At 39.1% G+C, this 20,998-nt stretch overlaps 1 protein-coding gene across 1 annotated transcript in view; it reads left to right on the top strand.

The window, feature by feature from the left end:
* Positions 1-6,498: 6,498 nt before the first annotated feature.
* The window catches only part of CFAP299 (cilia and flagella associated protein 299), a 207,557-nt gene continuing 193,057 nt past the window's right edge, over positions 6,499-20,998 (top strand). The window contains exon 1 of the mRNA XM_072407097.1: positions 6,499-6,628. Within this exon, the coding sequence (XP_072263198.1) occupies positions 6,518-6,628 (111 nt within the window). The 5' untranslated portion in view covers positions 6,499-6,517. The remainder of the gene's footprint in view (positions 6,629-20,998) is intronic.

The raw sequence follows: 20,998 nt of genomic DNA on the forward strand, positions 1-20,998 counted from the left end.
GCAATGGAATTTCTGGTCCAAAACAGAATTATGTTTGTGAAAGCCATGCCTTGTAAATAATTTACAGATCATAAATCTTTTAAAATATTTTAAACCACGATGCATGGCGTGAGTAGATGTTGAGTAATTATTTCTGACAAGACGTATGCCTGAATGTGCAATATACTCTACGAGAAAAATAAAAAGCAAACTGAACAAGAGAGCTCCCTGCATGCCGTCACTTTTACATGAGGATAATTTCCAAGTTAAATCACTTCAGATTACATATTTTCTAAAGAAATGCCATCAAATATCCTAACACATTGGGCACATGTCACACTGCTCCCAGGATCCAACACTCACGAGACTTCTCAACATTCGGGCAATGTGTAGCTGTGCTAGAGCTGAGCTTCCTTCTGTGCACTTTTCCTGGTGACTGTCTGTGCTCAAGTAACCCTTTGTGCTTCAGTGACCATTTGTGGTCCAGTGGCCCCTTCTCCTGTGTCCCAGCATTCCTGCTTCTCTGTCTCTCAGATACTACTCTGCCTCTCCTGACCTTCATCCTTTGTTCTGTTAATACCTTGTACATCCTTCATTAAAGTTATTAATTCCATGCTGATTGCTGTGGTGAGGTTCTAGTGGTGCGCATAGTCACCTTATCTTTGTTTAGGGCTTGCACTGCATACTAGAGAACTGAAGATCTGCTACAAATCTATTAGATTTGGATCCCTGTGACAACACCAAACATTTATGAATGTAACTCAGTTGCCTGTATCACAAACTGACAAAGCACTAGATTAAGAAGGTGGTTTGTTGTATATAATCGAATATTAACCTATTTGTAAACTATTTTATCTCAAAATATATTACGTTTATATTACATTACCTTATGCCTCCCATCCACAGCATTTCTTGCAGCACTTTTCACATAAGCTTACCAGTATGCACAGCAAAATCAAAGTCACAGCTGCTGTGTGCTCCCCTTCAACTTTATCGTTATAGTTGTAGAGAAAGAGGAAGGCCAACCTAACACCAATTGGGTTCACCTCTGTAGTTCTAGGTGTCTGCTTTGTCAGTTATCCAATTGACTTGAGTACTTGGTCACCAGCAACTCCCAGCTACTTAACCTTAGCTACCACCAGAACAGCTCCTTCTTTGTGAATAATGCCAGCTCCCCTGTTACCCTCTTTGGCTGTGATGTGTAACTGCAACTGTTCCAATATGTGACGAGATTAGTTTTTGATAATAGGCATTTTCCTATAAAAAAAATCTTGTTTTATTACTCAAGTATATATAAAAACACACTTACTATTCCACATGGTCCAGAGGTACTGTATATTGGACTGCTAAAGGTTTTATACTTTAACTCTACTTTGCCATCATTCCATGTCCATGACTCTTTTTCGGTTTCACTTGCAATGTATCATGTCCAGCTGGTCTCCAACAAACCTGAACTAAAGTCAAACCACAATCAAACCCAAAGGTGATTTCTACATTCAGAATAAAGTACATATTTGTATTGGATAACTAACTAAAGAACTCCTGCTTTTCTCTTAAAGTCCAAGTCTTGGGCAAAAAAGGTAAAGTGCAATTCTCTTTATCATTCATGACCCATGCATCATGGGATAAAGAAGCAGGGGGTGAAGACGACCTGTGATGTAAAGCAACAAGACCAAAAACTCTGTATACAAGGTACAGATTGATTTGGGAAGGGAACATGAGTCTGGAGTTGGGATTTAATCAAATAAGCACAAAAACCGCAAACATGGGTATAGTAAACATACCATGTCTATGAAAAAGTATAATTCAATAGTACTTGTCTTCAGATAACTTTTTTTTTTATCTTTTATGGGATAAAGCTTTTCTGAAATCCCATAATACAAAAAGTCATACATTGCAGTTTACCAGTCCTTAGATGAGATCCTTAACCACTCGCAGGTGCCCATTTTTTAAATGATAGGCATCTGAGAGCTTTCAACATAACAGGTTGGAGGTCTATGAAAGCAGTTGAGAGCACGGAGACCAGCGGTATTCTGCGGCTTTGGCCAGTACACCCCCAGCGGGTTTAGGAGAAGAACCCTGCTTGGGGATTGCACCGGTAGGAGCCTCAGACCATGTCTCCATCGCAGGCTCAGACCTGCGATGGGAGAAAGGATGGGTTCTGGCATCATGACATCACACTGAGGGAAGTTTCCTCCCCTTTGAGTGACACACAGCTACCCACACATAAGCGTTCTGGAGTCCGTAGATTTAGTGCTCCATGAGCTCCAAAAGGTTGGAGACCACTGACTTAAAGAACCTGTTTCCCCTGGCTGCAATTATACCCTTTGCCTCATTTCTGCTATGACCTGTGCCCTAATTGACCCCTGATTGGCTGTCAGGATATATAAACTAAGGCTAACCCATTGTCCATGATAATGTTCAGTTTTGTAGACTGCCAAATGTTTTCCGATAGTTTTCTTTTGTTGACCACTTTCTGTCTGCCCCTTCTAGTTCGCTGTAAACCCTGGTCTTTGCGTGAACTTGACCACCCTCTCATCTCTGGCACATCAGATACTGCATTTGGTTAGTTATTATATGTGTATGACCCTGTCACTACACTTTCACCTCTGGCCTCTTCAATTCCAAGTCTAGCTGAATGAAACATGCGTATGACCCTGGATCCAGCTCCTGAACACTACCTTGTGCTCGACCTCTTGCTGATCTTTGACCTGCTACTAATTGCATGCTCTCTGTTCTCCATAGCCTAGCCCATAGTTCTGTTCTTACTCCTGGACCTCTGTCGGTCCCTACTTACACTTTATGTCCTGAGGGCAATCATGTTTTGGTACAGTGCTACCATTCTCCCAAGGCTGAGATGGTGCTCCCGGTGAACGGGGAGGAAGAGATTGGGGGATTGGCACCTGAGAGCAAACTAAAGTTTAAGAGTCATTGTGGATCGCAAAATGCATGCATTTAAAACTCCACACCAAAACACATAGTGAGAAAAAGCTCTAAAACCTAATTACCAAAGCTTTTACACAAGAATAAAGACCTTTATTTCAGCCATGTGACTGTAATTTTCAAATCTCATTGAACTTTGTTAAATGAGGATTTTTGTCTTGGTATGTTTGCTTAATGAATAAGCCTATAGTCTCTTATGTCTTTAAATACTGGAAAGAAATATGGGAAGATTTTAAATGCTAGTACAGAAAATAACTTTAAACAAGCAGCCATATCTGTTCTGTTTCTCAAGTTACAGAAACATGTTTCAGAATTTTAATTAGTCTGCTTTTCTAAGCAGATGTTATAATGCATTATTTAAGCATACAATGTTAAAGAAAATAGTTACATGGTTAGTAGCTCTTCAGCACAATTAACCCTCTGGGTACTCTTGCGTGGTTCCAGTATCTGAACAAAAACTGGCACCCCATCTGGCCTTGTCATAGCACTTCTGAGCACAACCAAGCACTAAGCAAACACAGAAGTCTGGAGGCATGCTGGGACAATTTGCTTTAATGTAGTGCCCAAAATGAATTATGTTGAATTATGCAAAAGAATGGCATTAAACATAAACAGTCACCTAATAAATGCTATATAGATGGTCCTATCAAGCAATGGCTGCCTGGAAGCAAAGACAAATGTTTTTTGTTCACAGTATGCATGTACTGTATTACGCCTTTATTTTAAATAATGTGGCTTGAATTCGAAAATCAACAGTACAAAAATAAAGCATGTATAATTTTTTGTAATTGGTATTAGTTTTCCTAATTGCATGGCTCACCTAAAGCTAACCTATCATCACATTTTTTACATTATATAAAAGGCTGGGTAACACTTTTATATAATGAAAAAAATTGCTGTATTTGTTTTTATACTTTTTTAATTAAAAAGACAGAACCCCTTAAAGTGGCAGTGAAGACTGCCTCCTGGGGGAAATATGTCACGTATCCCAGGAGGTTGTTCCAAAAAAAGTGCCGATCATACTGCGCATTCAAAGGAAGGCACATCAGCCGATCTCATGCCTGCCTGCCATGCATTTCAAATTTCCTGCCAAGCCAAAATCCTGCCATGCATGTCAAATTTTTTTACTGACAGATCCTCGTTAAATTGGAACTAAAGTTGAAAAACAAAAAACTGAGCAGGCACATTTTATATTTCTATTTTATATTTCTTCTGCAATAAAATAAACTTTGCCTGTCTGCTCATAATATTATGCAACTCAGTGTACAACTCCAGTAAACCCATGTGCTGGAAATAAATGAACTGTGCCCATCACAGAGATATGTGATTCCAGTCTGGCCAATCAAGATGGCCCAAGACCCAAACCCAGAAGTGACATCAATGAAGATGTCAGTGCAAGCAAAGGAACAAGAAGTTGTAAGTATAATTCTGTTTTAAAAGATCATGATAGCATACACAAGTGGGGTTGTTTGCATTTGCAGTAAGGAGAATGGCTGCCATCTTGTCAATCTCATCACCAATTTGAAAGCAGGGATATCATATTATCAATTTTCAATGAATGTGAACAAAGTGACTTGGGTGCAGCAGTGCATTGGAACATAGTGATCAGTGGCTATTCATAATTATAGTAATTGTGAATGGAGAGAAACTGAATAGAAAGTGCTAAGTCATGAGTGCTTCTGAGCTCAATGTTGGGTACCAGGAAAAAAAGAGGCTAAGGATTCTGTGTCCTCAATTTCATTCCACAGCACAAACGGGAGATGGCAGGGGTTTGTTTTATAAAGCGTATCTTTCTGACCTTTTTTGTCCACTTTTCCTTGTTCCAGAAAACATCAGCACGGAGAGGGGTACCATAATTACTGAAAAATAAGTAATGATGGGCAATAATAAAGGAGCGACAGGATTCTAAAACACTTAATGAATACAGAAAAAAGAGGAGATAGAAAGAAAGGGAGAGGCCATTTGTAGGGGGACCATTTGTAAGCATGCTATTGCCAAACACAAGTCATAGAAAACCAGGCCCTTCCATGGTTTTCTATGTTTCAACTGGAAAACTAATATTAATTTAAAAAAAAAACAATATCTATTCCTACAGGGAAGTGTAAGCTCACCCTAATTGCACACATTGCAATTGCAATATGGCTGCTATGGGCCCACGATTTTAGGAAAAGCAGGCTAGGTTAGTCACTCCTTTAAGTTACTGGTTCTTGTGACCTAGCTAACTGTGGCAAAATCTATGCACTGCATAATAGTTTATCCCTTGTGTCCGATACTGAGCCTATGATGTTTTTGGTTCAAGATTCCCTTGTGAATTTATGGCAGCAGTAAATCCAAACTTCACCTCTAACATCCACTAGCACGGGTATAAATACATCACACATCCCAGGAGGCTCCTGGTTGCATCTTCTGCGCATTCCTGGTATGGGGTGTGAGATTGGCACTCTTTTTATCCCTTTTAACCCCAAGTGTGGCTCAGGGTAAAAAAAACAGATGATAGCGGTAACCCCAAGCCATACTCAGGGTAGCTAAAAAAAAAAAAAATAAAGACTTACCTGGTCCTGCCCGTGTCCTCCAATGTCTTGCCCATCTGATCCCATCCTCTGGTCGCATCCCATTGCTCCGATCTGTTCCCCAGTGATTGCGCTGACGTTACCCGGTAGTTCCTGGTGAAGTCAGTACGTGTGTATGTTGCTGCTTGTGAGCGGTCGTGACAAAAATGTCAAATTATTTTGTATTGGATTCAATACAAAACACCCGTATTGAATCCAATATAAAGTAATCATTATATTATATACGCTACTGTACAGTTATATTACAGGTTTCGGTATTATTGATTTATTTATGCACCCTTGTTTTAACAGATTTTTGTGTTTTTTATTTAAAGTGTATCATTAAAATTTATTTGAACATTTTGACATGATTTTGTGTTTCCAACTTTATTATACTCAGACCCTTGTTTGGACATATTTTGATGAGTTATTCCTAAGAATTACAGGCCTACAACGTAAAATAAATTTTCATGAAAGACAGTGTACTGCTTTTAGACATATAAATCCAGACAGAAATGAAGCGCTCATTTTCACATCAGGTGACATACCTAGAAGAAAAATGGCGACGCCTGGCGCTTTATCCGCGCCGGGACGAAGAATTCCAGGGACTCAATTGAGGAAAGCTCCAGCGCAATCGAGGTGTTATTTTTTTTATTTTTTAGCCCGCTTTAAGTGTGGATAACGTCAGGCATGTGAGCTGAGCAGAATAAGTTTTGCTTTAAGTCACAACTCTTTCTTTATATTATAAATACAGCCTATGTCACAGACACAAGGACCCCCTTTTTAAGTGTCCCTTTGATAGGATAAGGATAAGGGGCCCCCAAACGTCAGCTGTAGCAATCACATCAACAGAAAGATAGCAGCAGTAAGAAGTCACAGAGCCATAGTCCCCAGACGTAAATACACCGCACGTGCTATCAAATACATGCGGCAATTCATCCAGCTCCTCTCTAATTGGCTGCCGGAACCACGACGTCTGTACGTCAATGACGTCTGTCGCCGCCCTCCCGTGTTGCTAAGGACGCAGTAAACTTGGATACGGAGCAATGGAGGAAGAAGACAGTGGCGCAGCTATGGACGGGATCATCACTCAGTTTAATACTTATGAGGACTTTCTAGATTCGCAGATCACATCATTGGATCTCTTCTACCTGGAGGTAACATCAGTGTACATTGCAGGACAATACGAGGGATAGCATTAGTAGGGCTGTCTTGGTGTCATCACAGGCCACTCAGCTGTCAGTTCTGTGTCATCTAAATAAAGAGAACCAGTCAACAAAAACATTATGCTGCATGAAAATAATTTATATACAACTCAATAATGACAAATATACTGCAGTGTCTTGGGGAAAAGATTAGCTTGCTGCAAGGAGAGCTCTGTAATGAAGGTGAATACAGCAGCCTGAGATTCATTTTATTAATAAACCCTCCAAGCCTTTAGTCCTGCCTGTCCTGCTTCCTCCCAATACCAGGAGACCACACAAATGTGATGACAGGTTGGTGGGAGAATCACAGCAATCAGTGACTGGAGCATAGATTTCACACATCACTCAGTACAAACCTATTGTTCAGCATGATTCCTAGCAAAGTTATTATTATTATTCATAAACAGGATTTATATAGCGCCAATGTATTACGCAGCGCTGTACATTAAATAAGGGTTGCAAATGACAGACAGGGACAGTGACACAGGAGGAGGAGAGGACCCTGACCAGAAGAGCTTACAATCTAGCATGGTGTCCTCTGCTCCGGATTTTCTGCCACATTCAGCCTTTTACAAACTGGTGATCACACCTAAAATAACAAAAATGAGCAGTGTACATCTTTTTCAAAGCAATGGAGTTTCTGATTGCCACTTTATGGTCATTACAGTATGGAGATCAGAGCACAGATCGCTACTATTCAGAATCATAGCAATGTAGCAATAAAAGTGCTGATCAGTTGTCTGACGTCCTTTATAAATAAGTCCCTTGGATGGACATGTCCTGAGATGAATACCAATTAACATTCCTCTATAAATGTATCTCTTATGTCAGAGTTTCTCAACTTTTAAACAATTAAAATAAAATTAAAATAACTTTCAGTTCTTCAGGACCCCCTGCTATAATTACTATATCCAAAGCTCACAGTAGTGTGGTGCTCAGTGGGAAGAATGTCACCCGTACAGATAAAATGATCACTGACCTGAGAGGCACAGATCACTAATTGCTCAAAGAATCCCTAGAAACCTCTGGTTTAAAAATAGGCAGCAGCATGAGAGTCTGTGCTGCTGTCATTACCCCCAATGTATAACCCCTCATATCTCCCACACTGATTGTTGTACAAGCGTAAACATTTTTAGGGTACACTGGACTCTGAGAGCTGATATTAAACCCAATTTCAGCCCCCTGATCATAACAAGTTGCCGGATACAGAGTCTTAAACATAAAATCCTAATGGGAATGAGGGATCTTTTCTCATTAAAGTGGACCTAAAGTAAAAATAAAAAATGACACCTTCATTTGCACAGATCTGTGACGTATGTCGATGTATTTGTGCGTATAGGGGGGATTGCCATCACTCTTTTTTCATGTCCCTCCTGCACATGCCTGTTCTGGGAGCCGAAGCCTCCTGGAATTTGTGACGTGCTCTGCGTTCCCATCCAGTCTTTACCGTCATGGCAGTACATGTGCATGACAGTGCATGACAGAATGGGAGGACCCTTGTCTTTTTTTTTTTTTTTTTTTTAAAGGCATTCAATTAAAAAACAAAAACAAAAAAAGAAAGGGGTTTCTACCCTTCTATAAAAAAAAAAATTGTGATTGGTTATTTCAAGACCAGGGTCCCCAAATTGAGTTTGCATGTTAGAGACCTCCGGGGGCCATTTCCATGGTACTGCTAATTGTCTGTGCGCTGTAGTGCCTCAAATATTTATTTGCCCGCTCCCCAAACTATAAGGTTGTGTTCAGACTGGCGGTGAGGTGGCATGCCATGGAACCCTGCTTAGGGAGAGATGCTCAGTACCGCTCACTGCAGCCTGGAGTCAAATCTGCAGATTCGGAATCTCTGCTATATACTATACTGACCTTTCCAATGACCCATGTGTATTTAGCACTTGATGATGTATAAATCTCCACCATATGTTGTGGTTCTTCATGCTGGTTTATACCTCAGTACAAATGTAAAGGCTGGCAGAAAGAAACATAGCGTACTGCAGGAGGAATAGGTATTTGACTCCCCCAAGATATGGAATTCTTATGTGGGGCAAGCATTACCAACATCACATGGGCCACAGGAAAAATACGTTTATAACATCCTAGTTACAGACTGGTAATTATTCTATATTGCAGTGGTCCCCAACCTTTTGCAGGTCGCAGACCACTAAATGCACGGACTCCGGACCGCACATGCACGGGGAGCCGTGTGTCACTCAAAGGGTAAGAAACTTCCTCCAGAGTGACGTCATAAGGGCAGAACCCACCCACTCTCACATCGCAGCCCTGAGCCTTTGTCCAGAGACACAAGCCGCTCACCACCCCGAGCCCGTGATGTCCCTGGGAGACCTAGTCCATGGCTCTGGCCGGTGCACCCCCCCGAGCTAGGTCTTTCTCCTGACCCCGCTGGTGGGTGCACTCGTCAGAGCAGCGGCCCACCTGTCAGACGGAGGTTGGGGACCTCTGCTATATTGGATTCATTAGTTATTTTAGGAGGTATAAATTTAAAAAATGAGTTCACATAATGATTTGTTCAATGGAAGTGCTTGTGTTATCATTCTGTGTGAATTGAGGGGAGTGAATGTACTTCAATATATATATGCTGTATACCAGAAATAGGGGAATGTACTTCAATATATTTATATTAAGTAGACATGGGCGAACGTATGGAGAATTGCCCTACAAATGTTTAGCTTTCGGTGCCTGTCAATCTTAATTTACCCACAAGGTGGTGCTGTGTATTTGTATTTATTTCCAGTGTACAATATTTGTCAATCTCATTAGGACATTGTGAACATTGTAACACTCGAGTAAAATGTGTATCACTATCTGCCATTGTTTATTTGCAAATGTAATGAAGTCCTCAAGCTTAGTCATTACTAGAGCTCATGCTTTCTGCTAGCTCATTTTGTTAAGATGCTTCAGACCAATTACACTGATCAGCACAGATGTAAAACTGTACTAAAACATGCCAGACTTTGGACTGAAATCACAGTACCCTTAAGCAGATCAATGTTGTGCTCATAAGTCCTAAACCCTGCACACAGTATGATATTCTGTCCCTCCGGTGATTTTTCATGGAGCAAAAGCAATTCAGAATACTGATTGAATTCCAATCAGATGTATTTGATTGTACATACAATCTGTTGGCTGCTTTATTCCCTTTAGATTCAATTCATATCCAATTGGGGGGTTCTTGGAGTCTCACACAACAAACTGAAAGAGCCTTGGTTCAGAAAGGCGGCTAGATGGTAAAGCTGTCATATGGATTTGCATTGTCTGTTCACCTTCTCTGATGAGCACATTTGGTTCTGCCATCAGGATGTGTAGTGGGGCTGTAGCCATGTATTTTTCAGCTGTATCACGTCTCAGGCTTCCGTACAATTGTTGTCTATGACCCAAACCAATATTTTTAGACACTGACTTGCCACAGTGTACACCACAATCTAGTCAGAAATCAGAGGTCACTGATTCCTTGGTAGTAGACCACTTCAAGTGACATGATGGAGATTATCATAGCAAGAGATGACGTGTAGAGAAATTGTTCTTCTGTACTTGACCATGGTGGGCCCTTAGATGGCACTTCTGATTCTTTTAGGGTTTTATTAACCCTTAACTATTTCTGTCCTCAATAGGGCCACACAGCTAACTCCCTAATTCTAGCTCTAATCCTTAAAGACATGAAGCTTTAGTAATTCACACATAAGCGTAATCTTATCCCTGGAAATATGATATTACATGGAATTTAACTTTAACTGTAAGCTTCTGTTATCTTACATCTTGTATTTCTGTGTACCACACTATTTTCTGTATGATAATTTTCTTTCCTGTTTAACACTACCGAGTTTGTAAAAGATATATATGATATATATATATATATATATATATATATATATATATTTAGCAGCACCATATAAATACATAATAATAATTTTAAAGTGAGTTACACATAATTACCAACACATGTAACATTTCAGGACATAACTACATGAAAGCACTAGATGGCAATATCTATTCATATTAAGCTTCTTTACTCAGCTCATGCTATTTCTGTCTCATAGTAGTCAGGTTTTTCTAGTTCTTACTCCATGTGGTCTATTTATAAAGTAGTGAATCTGATATTCACTGAAACCTTCCTTAATGGGGAATGGAACAGTTCTATTTGTTTCAATGGCAATAATTGTTTCTCTACCAGGGAATGTTTCGGTAAATGCCTTATTTAATGCCTAATAAAAAAAGACCCCTAGGTCTGATTGTATTCTATCAGTACACACTGCTTCCATTATTATTATTATTATTACACAGTTTTTATATAGCACCATCATTGTATGCAGTGCTGTACAAAGTCCACAGTCCTGTCGTGCAGAAAATATTGTATCTAACCATTTTAAAGAATGCAAACATTTTGGGGCCCATTTACAGTCCTATGGGCATGACCTAATAGCTTCCTATTTTTAACAGAAAATAATTCAAGAATATGTTTAACCTCTGTAATTCTGGTTTCTCATACCTAGTTTGTTTGTATGCCTTTGCATAGAACCTTTGTTTTTCTGATGACCTGCCTCTTTTTTCCCTCACTGTTCATCAATACTCCTCTCATGTTGTTTCTCTTATCCATATCTCATTTCTTTTACAGCATTCTAAGTGGGAGATTTAGAATACAATGCATTGGGTCCGATTTATCAAATATCTTCAAGACTGGATATTTGGAAATACACTTTCATCAGTGAGCCTTGGAGATCCAACAAACCTGGAATGGATCTGGTATAGGATTAAAAACATTTGTCAAATAATAGCAAATGATTTTAAGAAATCCATTCCAGGTTTGTTGGATCACCCAGGTTCTCCTATGATAGCTGATCTTCTCTAGTCTTGGAGAGCTGTAATAAATCAGGCCGATAGAGTGCATATGTAAGTGTCCTACATATATTTCCCTATTACAAGTGCATATGTGGGAAAGTCCTCAAAAGCATCTCTTCATCATTTACTGAAGGACAAATCACTTGTAGAAAATCCACAGCCTAATAGCTTATGCTGCCATCTAAACAAGGAAGTGAAGCTGCGTTTACCGCTACCGCTACAAGTAGCTTCTACCTGCGCCAGCCCCATAAAGAATAAATGGGGGGGATGGTAGTTTTGAGTGGCACTGTCTCACTGCAGAGTGAATGGCTGGGATGATGCCAGCCGGTGAAGCTACACAGGATCATTTTATCCCGAGGTAGGTCTGAACCTGCCCTTAGTGTGTAAAATATCCCTCCCCAGTTTCGCTAGAAGACTTCTTGTGTAAGTTTTCCTATCATCAAGTAGGTGCTGATAGATTTAGCCTGGATATCCTAAATCCCTAAAATCTTTCAATTGGTCTTCAAGTGCACATGAAAGGTGAAAGCTCTGCACTTGCTTAGTCTCTGCCGTGGCAATTTTTTTTACAGGTAGCAATCAATTCACTAGTCAGCGGTCTGAATACTAGCTTGTTAGTAAGCAGGCTGTGTGTTCACTTCAGTGCCATTGTGGTATTAATTTGTGGCATCTCACCTAACTATTCAATTTTTTCCTTGTGGTCCTGATTTTGCTAAATATTGCTTCCTAATGTCATCTGAAATGTAAGCTTTTATTTTTTTTCTCTTTCATCTTGAGGTGTTTAGTCCATATAAAGTGTTGAGGATGGCTACTTGATGCTATCTAAAATAATATTGCCGCCATACTTTTACTAGAAAGCCTTGAATATAACTTTCCTTTTTTATTTTTAACAGATAGTAATATCTAGTAAACTTCAAATTCAAAATATTCATATTGATAATGGCTGCAAAAGTCTTAAAAAGACAAACATTTTGCCTGCAATCTTTCTTTATGGGAAAGGGAGTACTGGATGTGGTACGGAAGCTTTGGTGAATATTATGGACAAATTCTGCCCAGGGTCATGATGGGTAAAACAAGAGCACAATGGTATTTCTCTAGGGACTGGTTATTTCTTTCTGTTTGTCTATTAGTCTGGAAATTGTAAGCTGAGGAGAACTATGAAAACATGACCCTTTCAAAAATGGGAAGTGATGTAGACCTTGCAGTCAGAAACAGTGGGAAGAGTACCAAAGCTGCTAATGCTGAAATAGATTAATGGTAGAGGTACAAAATGAGCTGAGAAGGTTACTGAAATGATGGTGCAGTCACTGGAATATGGGGAATCAGAAAGTAAATTAAGTAATAGGAACATGGGTGGCAGGATAAAAAGACCTCAAGGGCGCAGACAGCATGAGCTTTTAAGTAATCTTCATTATCCTTTTGGAGATTGGGCCACCAATACTCAAAAAAGGATGACTGGAGAGTTTGGAGTTGTGAGTCCAAGATTCTTGAATAAAGTTTTCTGAGACCTTACCTATGTGTGTATTGTCATCTACCTGGATTTAATGATTTACTCTATGCAAAAGCTAAAAATTCCCATTGTATACAGATACCCTTTCTTAGAATTAATAATATCCAAAGATGGACTTTCTGTGGTTTTCGAGAGGAGGTGACCATTTTTTGTTACAATCCTTTTTATTGAGTATTAATAACAAAACATAACTCGTACAGAAAATAACACATACACAAACATAGAGCCTCTCGGCCCTCAATTGTAAAATCACATTATACAACATGTTGCAGTTTACAATAACATAACAATGTTGAAAGTAAGATGGGATCCTCCACATGAGAAAACAAGGAAAAAAGAGAGGTAGAGAATAGCATATAGGGGAACATCCCATAACTTAACATTTTATATTGCCTGAAATAGAAACCCAATCAAATATTAGGAAATCAATAGCTGTAATACCCTTCGGGAACTTTCAAACCGCTCTCTAACCCCACTCCGGTGACAACCGGGAATGCCAGCATTGTTTCCCAACCAAAAACTAAGGCAAAACATTTAGCCCAGGGACAAACATGGGGTAGGACGAGGGGTAGGGGGTGGAATATCCGACCGGCCTTTCAGATAAACAAGTCCATAGTACATTGTAACCTATTCCTAACAAAAGTTACAACTCACTAACACTCTGCAAGGTTTATTACCACAGTGATTTAAATTGGGGCGATTCCTTGAACCAGTCCCAAGCCAACCACGTCAGCTTGTATTGCTCCATCTTATCTTCGTCTTCAGCTATTAATCTTTCCATATATTGAAGTTTTTCCATTTCCACCAGCCAGGTGCCAGGGGTTGTTTCCATTTTCGGGGTATAATTGTTCTAGCCGCTGTGAGAAAGTGGCGAAGCACATCCCTCTTACACGCCTTAAAGGACCCAGGAAGAATGGATAGCAAAGACATTTGAGGAGTGAGCTTTAAATTAGAGCCTGTCACATTATTATAGATGTCCGCTATTTGATCCCATAATCTACGAATACCAGGGCAATCCCACCAAATTTATAACAATGTACCCCGGTGGGAGTCACATCTCCAGCAAGAGGTGACCATTTTAAAATGGTTGTTGGACTTAAAACAACGTAGCACTGTTTAACCAATTACTACCTTCAGTTCATTATCAACTACTTGGTCTCTGTTGACCCCCTACCTGAAATCATGTGGAAGGGCAGTGGGGGAGTCAACAGTAACAGAGTAATTATTATTACTCTACTGTTCCATACTTTCTCATGCAAACCTGGACATTGTTTAACCTTTTTATGTTGATGCCATTCTCTTCTGGTTTGATGCAAATTCTCTTCTGGTTTCCCAGTGTGGCCATACATTCCTTCTCTTTTTTTTTTCTAAAAAAATATTCCATTGAGAGACAGAGCGCTATTTACAGTCACATTGGTCCCACTGATGTAGAATGCCAGTCTAACAGCAGATGATGTAGGAGAGAGGTACTAGAAGGACAGACAATCTCAGGGTCAGAAACAAGCCAATAGGTCAAGTGTGGACAGCAAAACAAGCCTAGTGAGATACATAAATGACAAATACACAAAATCACAAAATAAACAGGATTGTGGAGGGAGGATAGCATACACAGGGACAAAAAGGAAGGCAAATGGTACCTTGACCAAAGGAAACCAGAATTAGCATATAGATACATGACTTGTCACTCACCAAAAAACTCAGAAATGCTGATGACCTGGCACCAGGGAAGCAACCAACACTGGAATGCAGGTACAACCACAACCTATATCTGGGGTGCCGGTGAAGCAGGGAGCATGGCAGGTTTATAGTTTTCATGCTGTCCCTTTTTGGTTTGTTGCCTGTAAGTGGCTTATAAAATCAAACGTTTATAAGGCAGAAATGCAGCAGGACTGAAATTTTTAGATGCTGAGGTGCATTACAATCCATTCATTTTAAATGAGCTGCCTAGCTCAGTACAATGAACCTCAATGCACAAAAACATGTTGGTATTTATTTGGCCCTCTGGTAGTATTAGAGGCCAAACCAGAGGCACTCTATAATTGTTACTTTGACCACCACTGATCTACAGTATTAAGTGGCTCTACAATTATGATGTTGATGATATCCATAATGACAGTGACATTGTACAATGTACATATAATGATATTATAAATGATTGCAGCCACATACATGTGTACTTTCACTGGGCTTGTTTACTGGCCAAATCAAATAAACGTTTGGTTACTGTTTGCCACAATGTGTTGAGCTCTGTTTGCCATGCAATTAAACGAGCCTTTAAATGTCACAAATGCTTTGAAAACTTTTCAGCTTTTGTGTTTGCTTTGAAGATGTTAATTTGTTCTTGGATGGAACATTATTAAATTATAATGGAACAGTAAATCTTCCAAACATTGCATTTGCCAAAATTTAAAGAACGAAATGCTGTATAAATGCAATTATGATGTTGTTGGCCCATGCTACAACACATTTCAAAATACTCTGCTATTTGTAGAATTTTCTAGAAAGCTTTAATCCTTTCAATGCGAGCTGAAATATTACAACAAATTTAAAATCAGTTAAGTATGTGTGCTTAAGTCAACCATGTGAGTTTTGAAAATGCCCTTAAAGTGTTTATAAAGACAAAACCCTTGTGTTTCCAAAATTACTGTCACTGGACTGTGAGGAAAATTCAAACGTTTTTACCTGTCACAGGAACAAGAATAGAATATCTTGCAATAAAACAAACTTACCTGCCTGTTAGCATTCTTCTTTGGAATGTACACTTACAGTGTTCTCCCCAGCCCCTTTTACCTGTGTACACTACCCGGCACTTTTCAGTAACCACCCGGCTGTTTTTGGGTTGTTACTGAAGAGTTGGGCCACAATACAGGGCTGCCACCCACCTACAGTTTCTTCCTACCCGGCTTAAAAATTCTGAGTTGAGCACTGACTTACTTATCCATATGCAGCCAACACTTTTTAGTGTCAAAATACATAAATATCCCAATTCTTGTGCAGCAATTACCATGCCCTCAGAACCTCACTGGATAACATGGAGTTAAAGAGATAAGCCGTGGCTCAAATTGATTTAGTTAAGAAAAAACAGTATGTATATAGGCTGGTAAATATAGTACTGTAAAAACATAGGAAATTTCCAGGCAACTTGGAAACTGGGAATTTTGTTTTTATTACTGATATATATAAGTTTAGATAACTAATTTTGTATTATGCTTATAAATTCTCTTGCTGTAAGTGGAAATGTCAATTGCCATTTCTGACTATTTTGATCACTAGGCCCTACCAGCCTAATTCACCCTAAATGTTTTCAATCAAACATAAGCAAGCCAATACCACCAATCTCTTTTTAGTAAAGTAGTGCTTAATATTTGCTGCACACCTAAAATACACATTAGCTAGCTATGCATGAATCAGTTAATAATTTGATCAACTGCTTTCATATGATGACTGTAGCAATCTATGCATAGTCAATCTCTTAGTAAGGATTCTTTTAAACCATTTATAATGCAAAAAGACAGCACTCTTGGCCTGCATTATCCAAGACTGGAGAACATAGACTATTGTAGCCCAAGGTTCTCCCATGATAGCCTATCTTCTCCAGTCTTGGAGAGCTTTAAAAAAACAAATCCTATGTATTCTTTTAATCAATTTCTATATAAGATATAGGAAAATGTGCAACTGCTCCAAAAATGCATTAAAGAAAAATCTATTGAGAGCTCCTAAAGCTGATCCTCACCTCTCTTCTCCGAAATCACCTAATATGTTTCACTAGCATGTGAAATCTTAAAGAAGGCACTCTTGCAAAGGATTTATAGCAAAACAGTGATGTTACCTAATGATGCAGAAAGTGGGGGTAAGGGTAGTATTATCTGACTGTTCACCTACATTCTATTTAAAAAGAAGGATGGGGCTGGGCCAACATAAGAGGATTTTCCATTTTTAGTGGGTGGTCTGCTTTGGGAAGCCATGAAATTTCAAGCCTTACTGGTTGTGGCTCAGTTCATTTCAATTGATTTATGGTCAATTATATGAAAACATTAAAATGGACATGACAAATGGCCTGCATTAGTCTTCAACTAACCAGGTTATATGCACAAATATTCTGTGGTACCACCATCCCCTTACTTACTCCATCTCCCTTTGCAGTCTCCTTACAAACAACTACAATCATGGTTTCCAGATATTTATAAAAGCCAGCAATGTGAACAAGGCCTTAAGATGCTGCTTCTCGCACTACACTGTTGCCCTCTTTATCAAGCGGTGATGTGCGCCGTCACGAAAAAAATATTTTGGCGATACTTTTATCTACTTTAGATTTTATGCACAAACTTATTTATAGAGCAGAAGTCATGTTAAAAAGAATAGATTAGAATTATGGCTTCGGGCATGAAACAGAGTGACCTTTAACAAAATGACTTAATGAGGTGAATTTGGCAACTCTAAAGTGTTTTCTAATATAATTAAATGTTTTTAATAGTTATTTGCCAGAAAAGTAAATGAGCTTGATCCCCTTTCACTCTCCTTGGGAATAAATCAGGAAGGCTTCACATCTTACTTAAACTCTAAGTATGATATTTCAGTTAAAGTCTAAGAAGAGTAAATGAATTATGGTAGAAGGAAGAGTGGGAGTCCTAAAGAGAAGTGTATATCTTCAGTATAAATCTGTCTACCCCTCCAGTCTCTGTAGAATATTCAAGCACTTTTATTACATTTGTAACAGATGTCTGCTGTATAATTCCAATGTGCAAATTAAACCAGCTATTTCCAGTATTTACCAAATCAGGAAAATGGACACCAAACTTAAAAATAGAAGTTTTTGATTTTTTCCAAGCAAAGAAATACAATATACCAAATAGATCTCTACTTGTTCCAAAAGTGGATTTCTATATGTTTATCATCTGCCGAAATTTACATTTAATATGATTGGCAAAGAGTAGAAATAGAATGGGGGACAGCAGATTTGTGTCTTAAGCAATGGCTTTTGATCATCATAAAATATTGTTTTTTATTTTTGTTAAAACATATGCTATAACTTGCACAATGGATATTTTCTCTGGTTGATCTCCAGTTGTTGATCAGAGCTATACCCTATTTAAAGTAGTCAGGACAGTATTGAAATTGTGCATCTCACTATTGCAGAAAAAAAAGAAAAGCTGAGCACCAAGTCTGAAGACCCCCACAGTATCCGAATTAAGGTATTATAATGCATAGGAATATTATTGCTGATAAGGTTTAATTGTTGATGTTATTAAGATTGATGGTGGAACTACATGCACCAGCAGTATTCTGGTATTGAAAACTAAAGACAGTGATATTTTATAATAACAGACCAATGAGCCTTTATAACTTCATGTAGCAGAAATGGCTAGTGAGATACCTGAAAGTGTTTGCCTGGTATGGCATTCAAGGCTGTTCCTCAGATGGTACTGTGGGTGGTGAGCTTTTGCCATAATCGGCAAGTATACACAGCATTCTTGCTGATTATGGCACATTCTTACCCATGTGTGGGCCCAGGACATTGCCACATCCACAGTCTTCTCTGCCGGCTTCACGCTGGACTTCCATGAAAACAGGTAATCTTCTTCTGCCATTAATATTGATATAACTCCAATGCTGCATGTGCTATACAGTGTAGAGCTTAAACAAGAAAACCGCCAGGGGTTTAGTTTTTTGAGACATTGCATTTCTTTATTGTACATTAGTACTACCTCCTGTGATTTTTTTTTATTTTTTGAGTCTAGGTGTCCTTGTATAGGGGATTACTCCAAAGTGAGAAGCCGTTGTCACTTGAACAGATTTACCCATAAAAAGATTTTGTGATTACTTCCTGAAAACGGATTGGACCCATCGTTTTCTGCACTGAAAACAGTGGTCACTATTGCTGATTGAGAGAATAGATTTTCCAGGGGAAAAACAGCAATAAAACCTTAGGGTGATTCTAACCCAGGCATGGGGAAACTGCGGCCCACAGGCCGTAAATGCCCCAATAGGGATGTTTCCCTGGCCCTTTGGGTGGTCCGCGGCTCTGGCCAGTGCCACCCCCAAAAGGGGCAGGAGAAGGACCCCGCTGGGGGGGGGGGCGCACCGGCCAGAGCCACGAAACACATCGCCCAGGTCTGCGATGGGAGAGTGAGCAAGCTCAGAGCCTGCGATGGGAGAGTTGGCGGGGGTGTCACTGCACACAACCTGCCCATTCGCCCATCGCAGGCTCCGATCTGCGATGGGAGAGTGGGCGTGGTTATGGTATCATGACGTCACGTTCAGTGGCCCCTGACAAAAATAGTTTGGCCACCCCTGTTCTAAACCTTTCTATTTTATCCAACAAAAGAAATTAAAAAAACTTTAGCTTCACATAACTAATATTGTCATCTGCTTTTTATTCCATTAAGTAGCAAGGAGGCTTCATAACTGTGTATCTAATCCAATAATAATTATGTATATGTCTTGCGTGAATAAATGCATAATTATTTAAATAAGTAGAAAATTGCAAGTTCCAAGAAATGTGTTATTAAATTAGATTCCATATTTACTAGTCCAGTTTTATACATAGTCAAATAAATACTACACATCTTGAAGCAATACATGGTCTTGTTAAAACTAGCTTAAGCGATGTGTTTAATATCTGAAAGTAACTCTGTTGAACTCATCCTAATCTTGGACAAACACTTGCCGCACCCACGGTATTGCTTCATTAAGTATTTGCTTACTACCACTTTAAGGTCACGTCAAATATTTAAAAATGCCAGTGTATATCTGAGTGATAGCCTGATAAGAAACTGTGAAATTGTTTTTTAGATAATAAGAAAATAGAGTTCCTATTTTCTGCACTGTGTTAAAGGAGTGTGCATTAGAATATGGCTGTGTGCCCAGTATTTTTAAAGATTACTGGTCATAAGGATATTTTTTATTAAAGGTACACTGCAATCAGGACAATTTTCCAACATTTGATATAAGCCGTCTGCTTTAAATGGGCCTATATCAGAAACTTCACAAACCTACATGATTAAAGGGACCCTGCCCCTAACTTGGCAGATAAAAGCAATAAAAAGAAAAGTACATTAAAGAAATATGTCTACAGTACTATACTGATACAATCTGCCTAATCCTAATAAAGTCAAAACTCAGGCCTAATATTTACAAATCTTTTCATAGTTTTGAGTATACTACTACAATCCAGTTAACAGCTAACAAATGAAACTGAGATTATGGGGTCCACTGATTGTTCTTTTGGAGTATTTCCTGGATTCGGATTGGATGCAAGGCTCAAATATTTTGGTCGTGGTACAAGAAGCCCTCTTTCTTGCTGCACCCAATTGTGTTTTAATTTTAATATATATCAGTCTAGCAACTAACTAGCAATGTTACTCATGTGTTTCTAAGGCTGCATACGGACGTGCAATAATTGTCATTGGAAAGGATATTTCATGATCATTTCCAACGATAAAAGTCTGATCGATGCATGAAAGAGCATTGTACATACAGCGTTATTCTGCTCGATGCAGAGGGGAGAACAACAGAGCTGTGCTCTCTCCACTTCATTGCATTACAATCGTTCAGTGTATTCACGCATGACGAGCGCTGTACACATGCCAGATTCTTATCCTAAGCCTAAGGTATTGCTCCCTCACTGCTAAAAAAAAACAGTAGGGTGTCGTTTTATCGCTGCTCCCTTGCTAAAGATTCTGTAGCCTTTCAGGCAGTCAAAGAGAGACTTTATTTAGGAAAAATGGAAGATGATTCTGCCTCTATAGAGGTATAGCCAGCAACAGAAACATCTTTGAGTTGGCCTTAACAGTGTCTATTTCTCATGAATCATGTTCCTCCCGCAGTGACAATATTGTATTGTCTTAATGTAGGCCATAAAACTATTACTGGTTTTCATTCATTCATTGCCTCCTAACAAAGTCTGCCAGATAGAAAATCAGCAGCCATGGCTGTAGTATTGCCTTTGTTTATAAAGCTTCCACAAT

This window comes from Pyxicephalus adspersus, chromosome 3 (genome assembly GCF_032062135.1).
Source record: "Pyxicephalus adspersus chromosome 3, UCB_Pads_2.0, whole genome shotgun sequence".
NCBI lineage: Eukaryota > Metazoa > Chordata > Amphibia > Anura > Pyxicephalidae > Pyxicephalus > Pyxicephalus adspersus.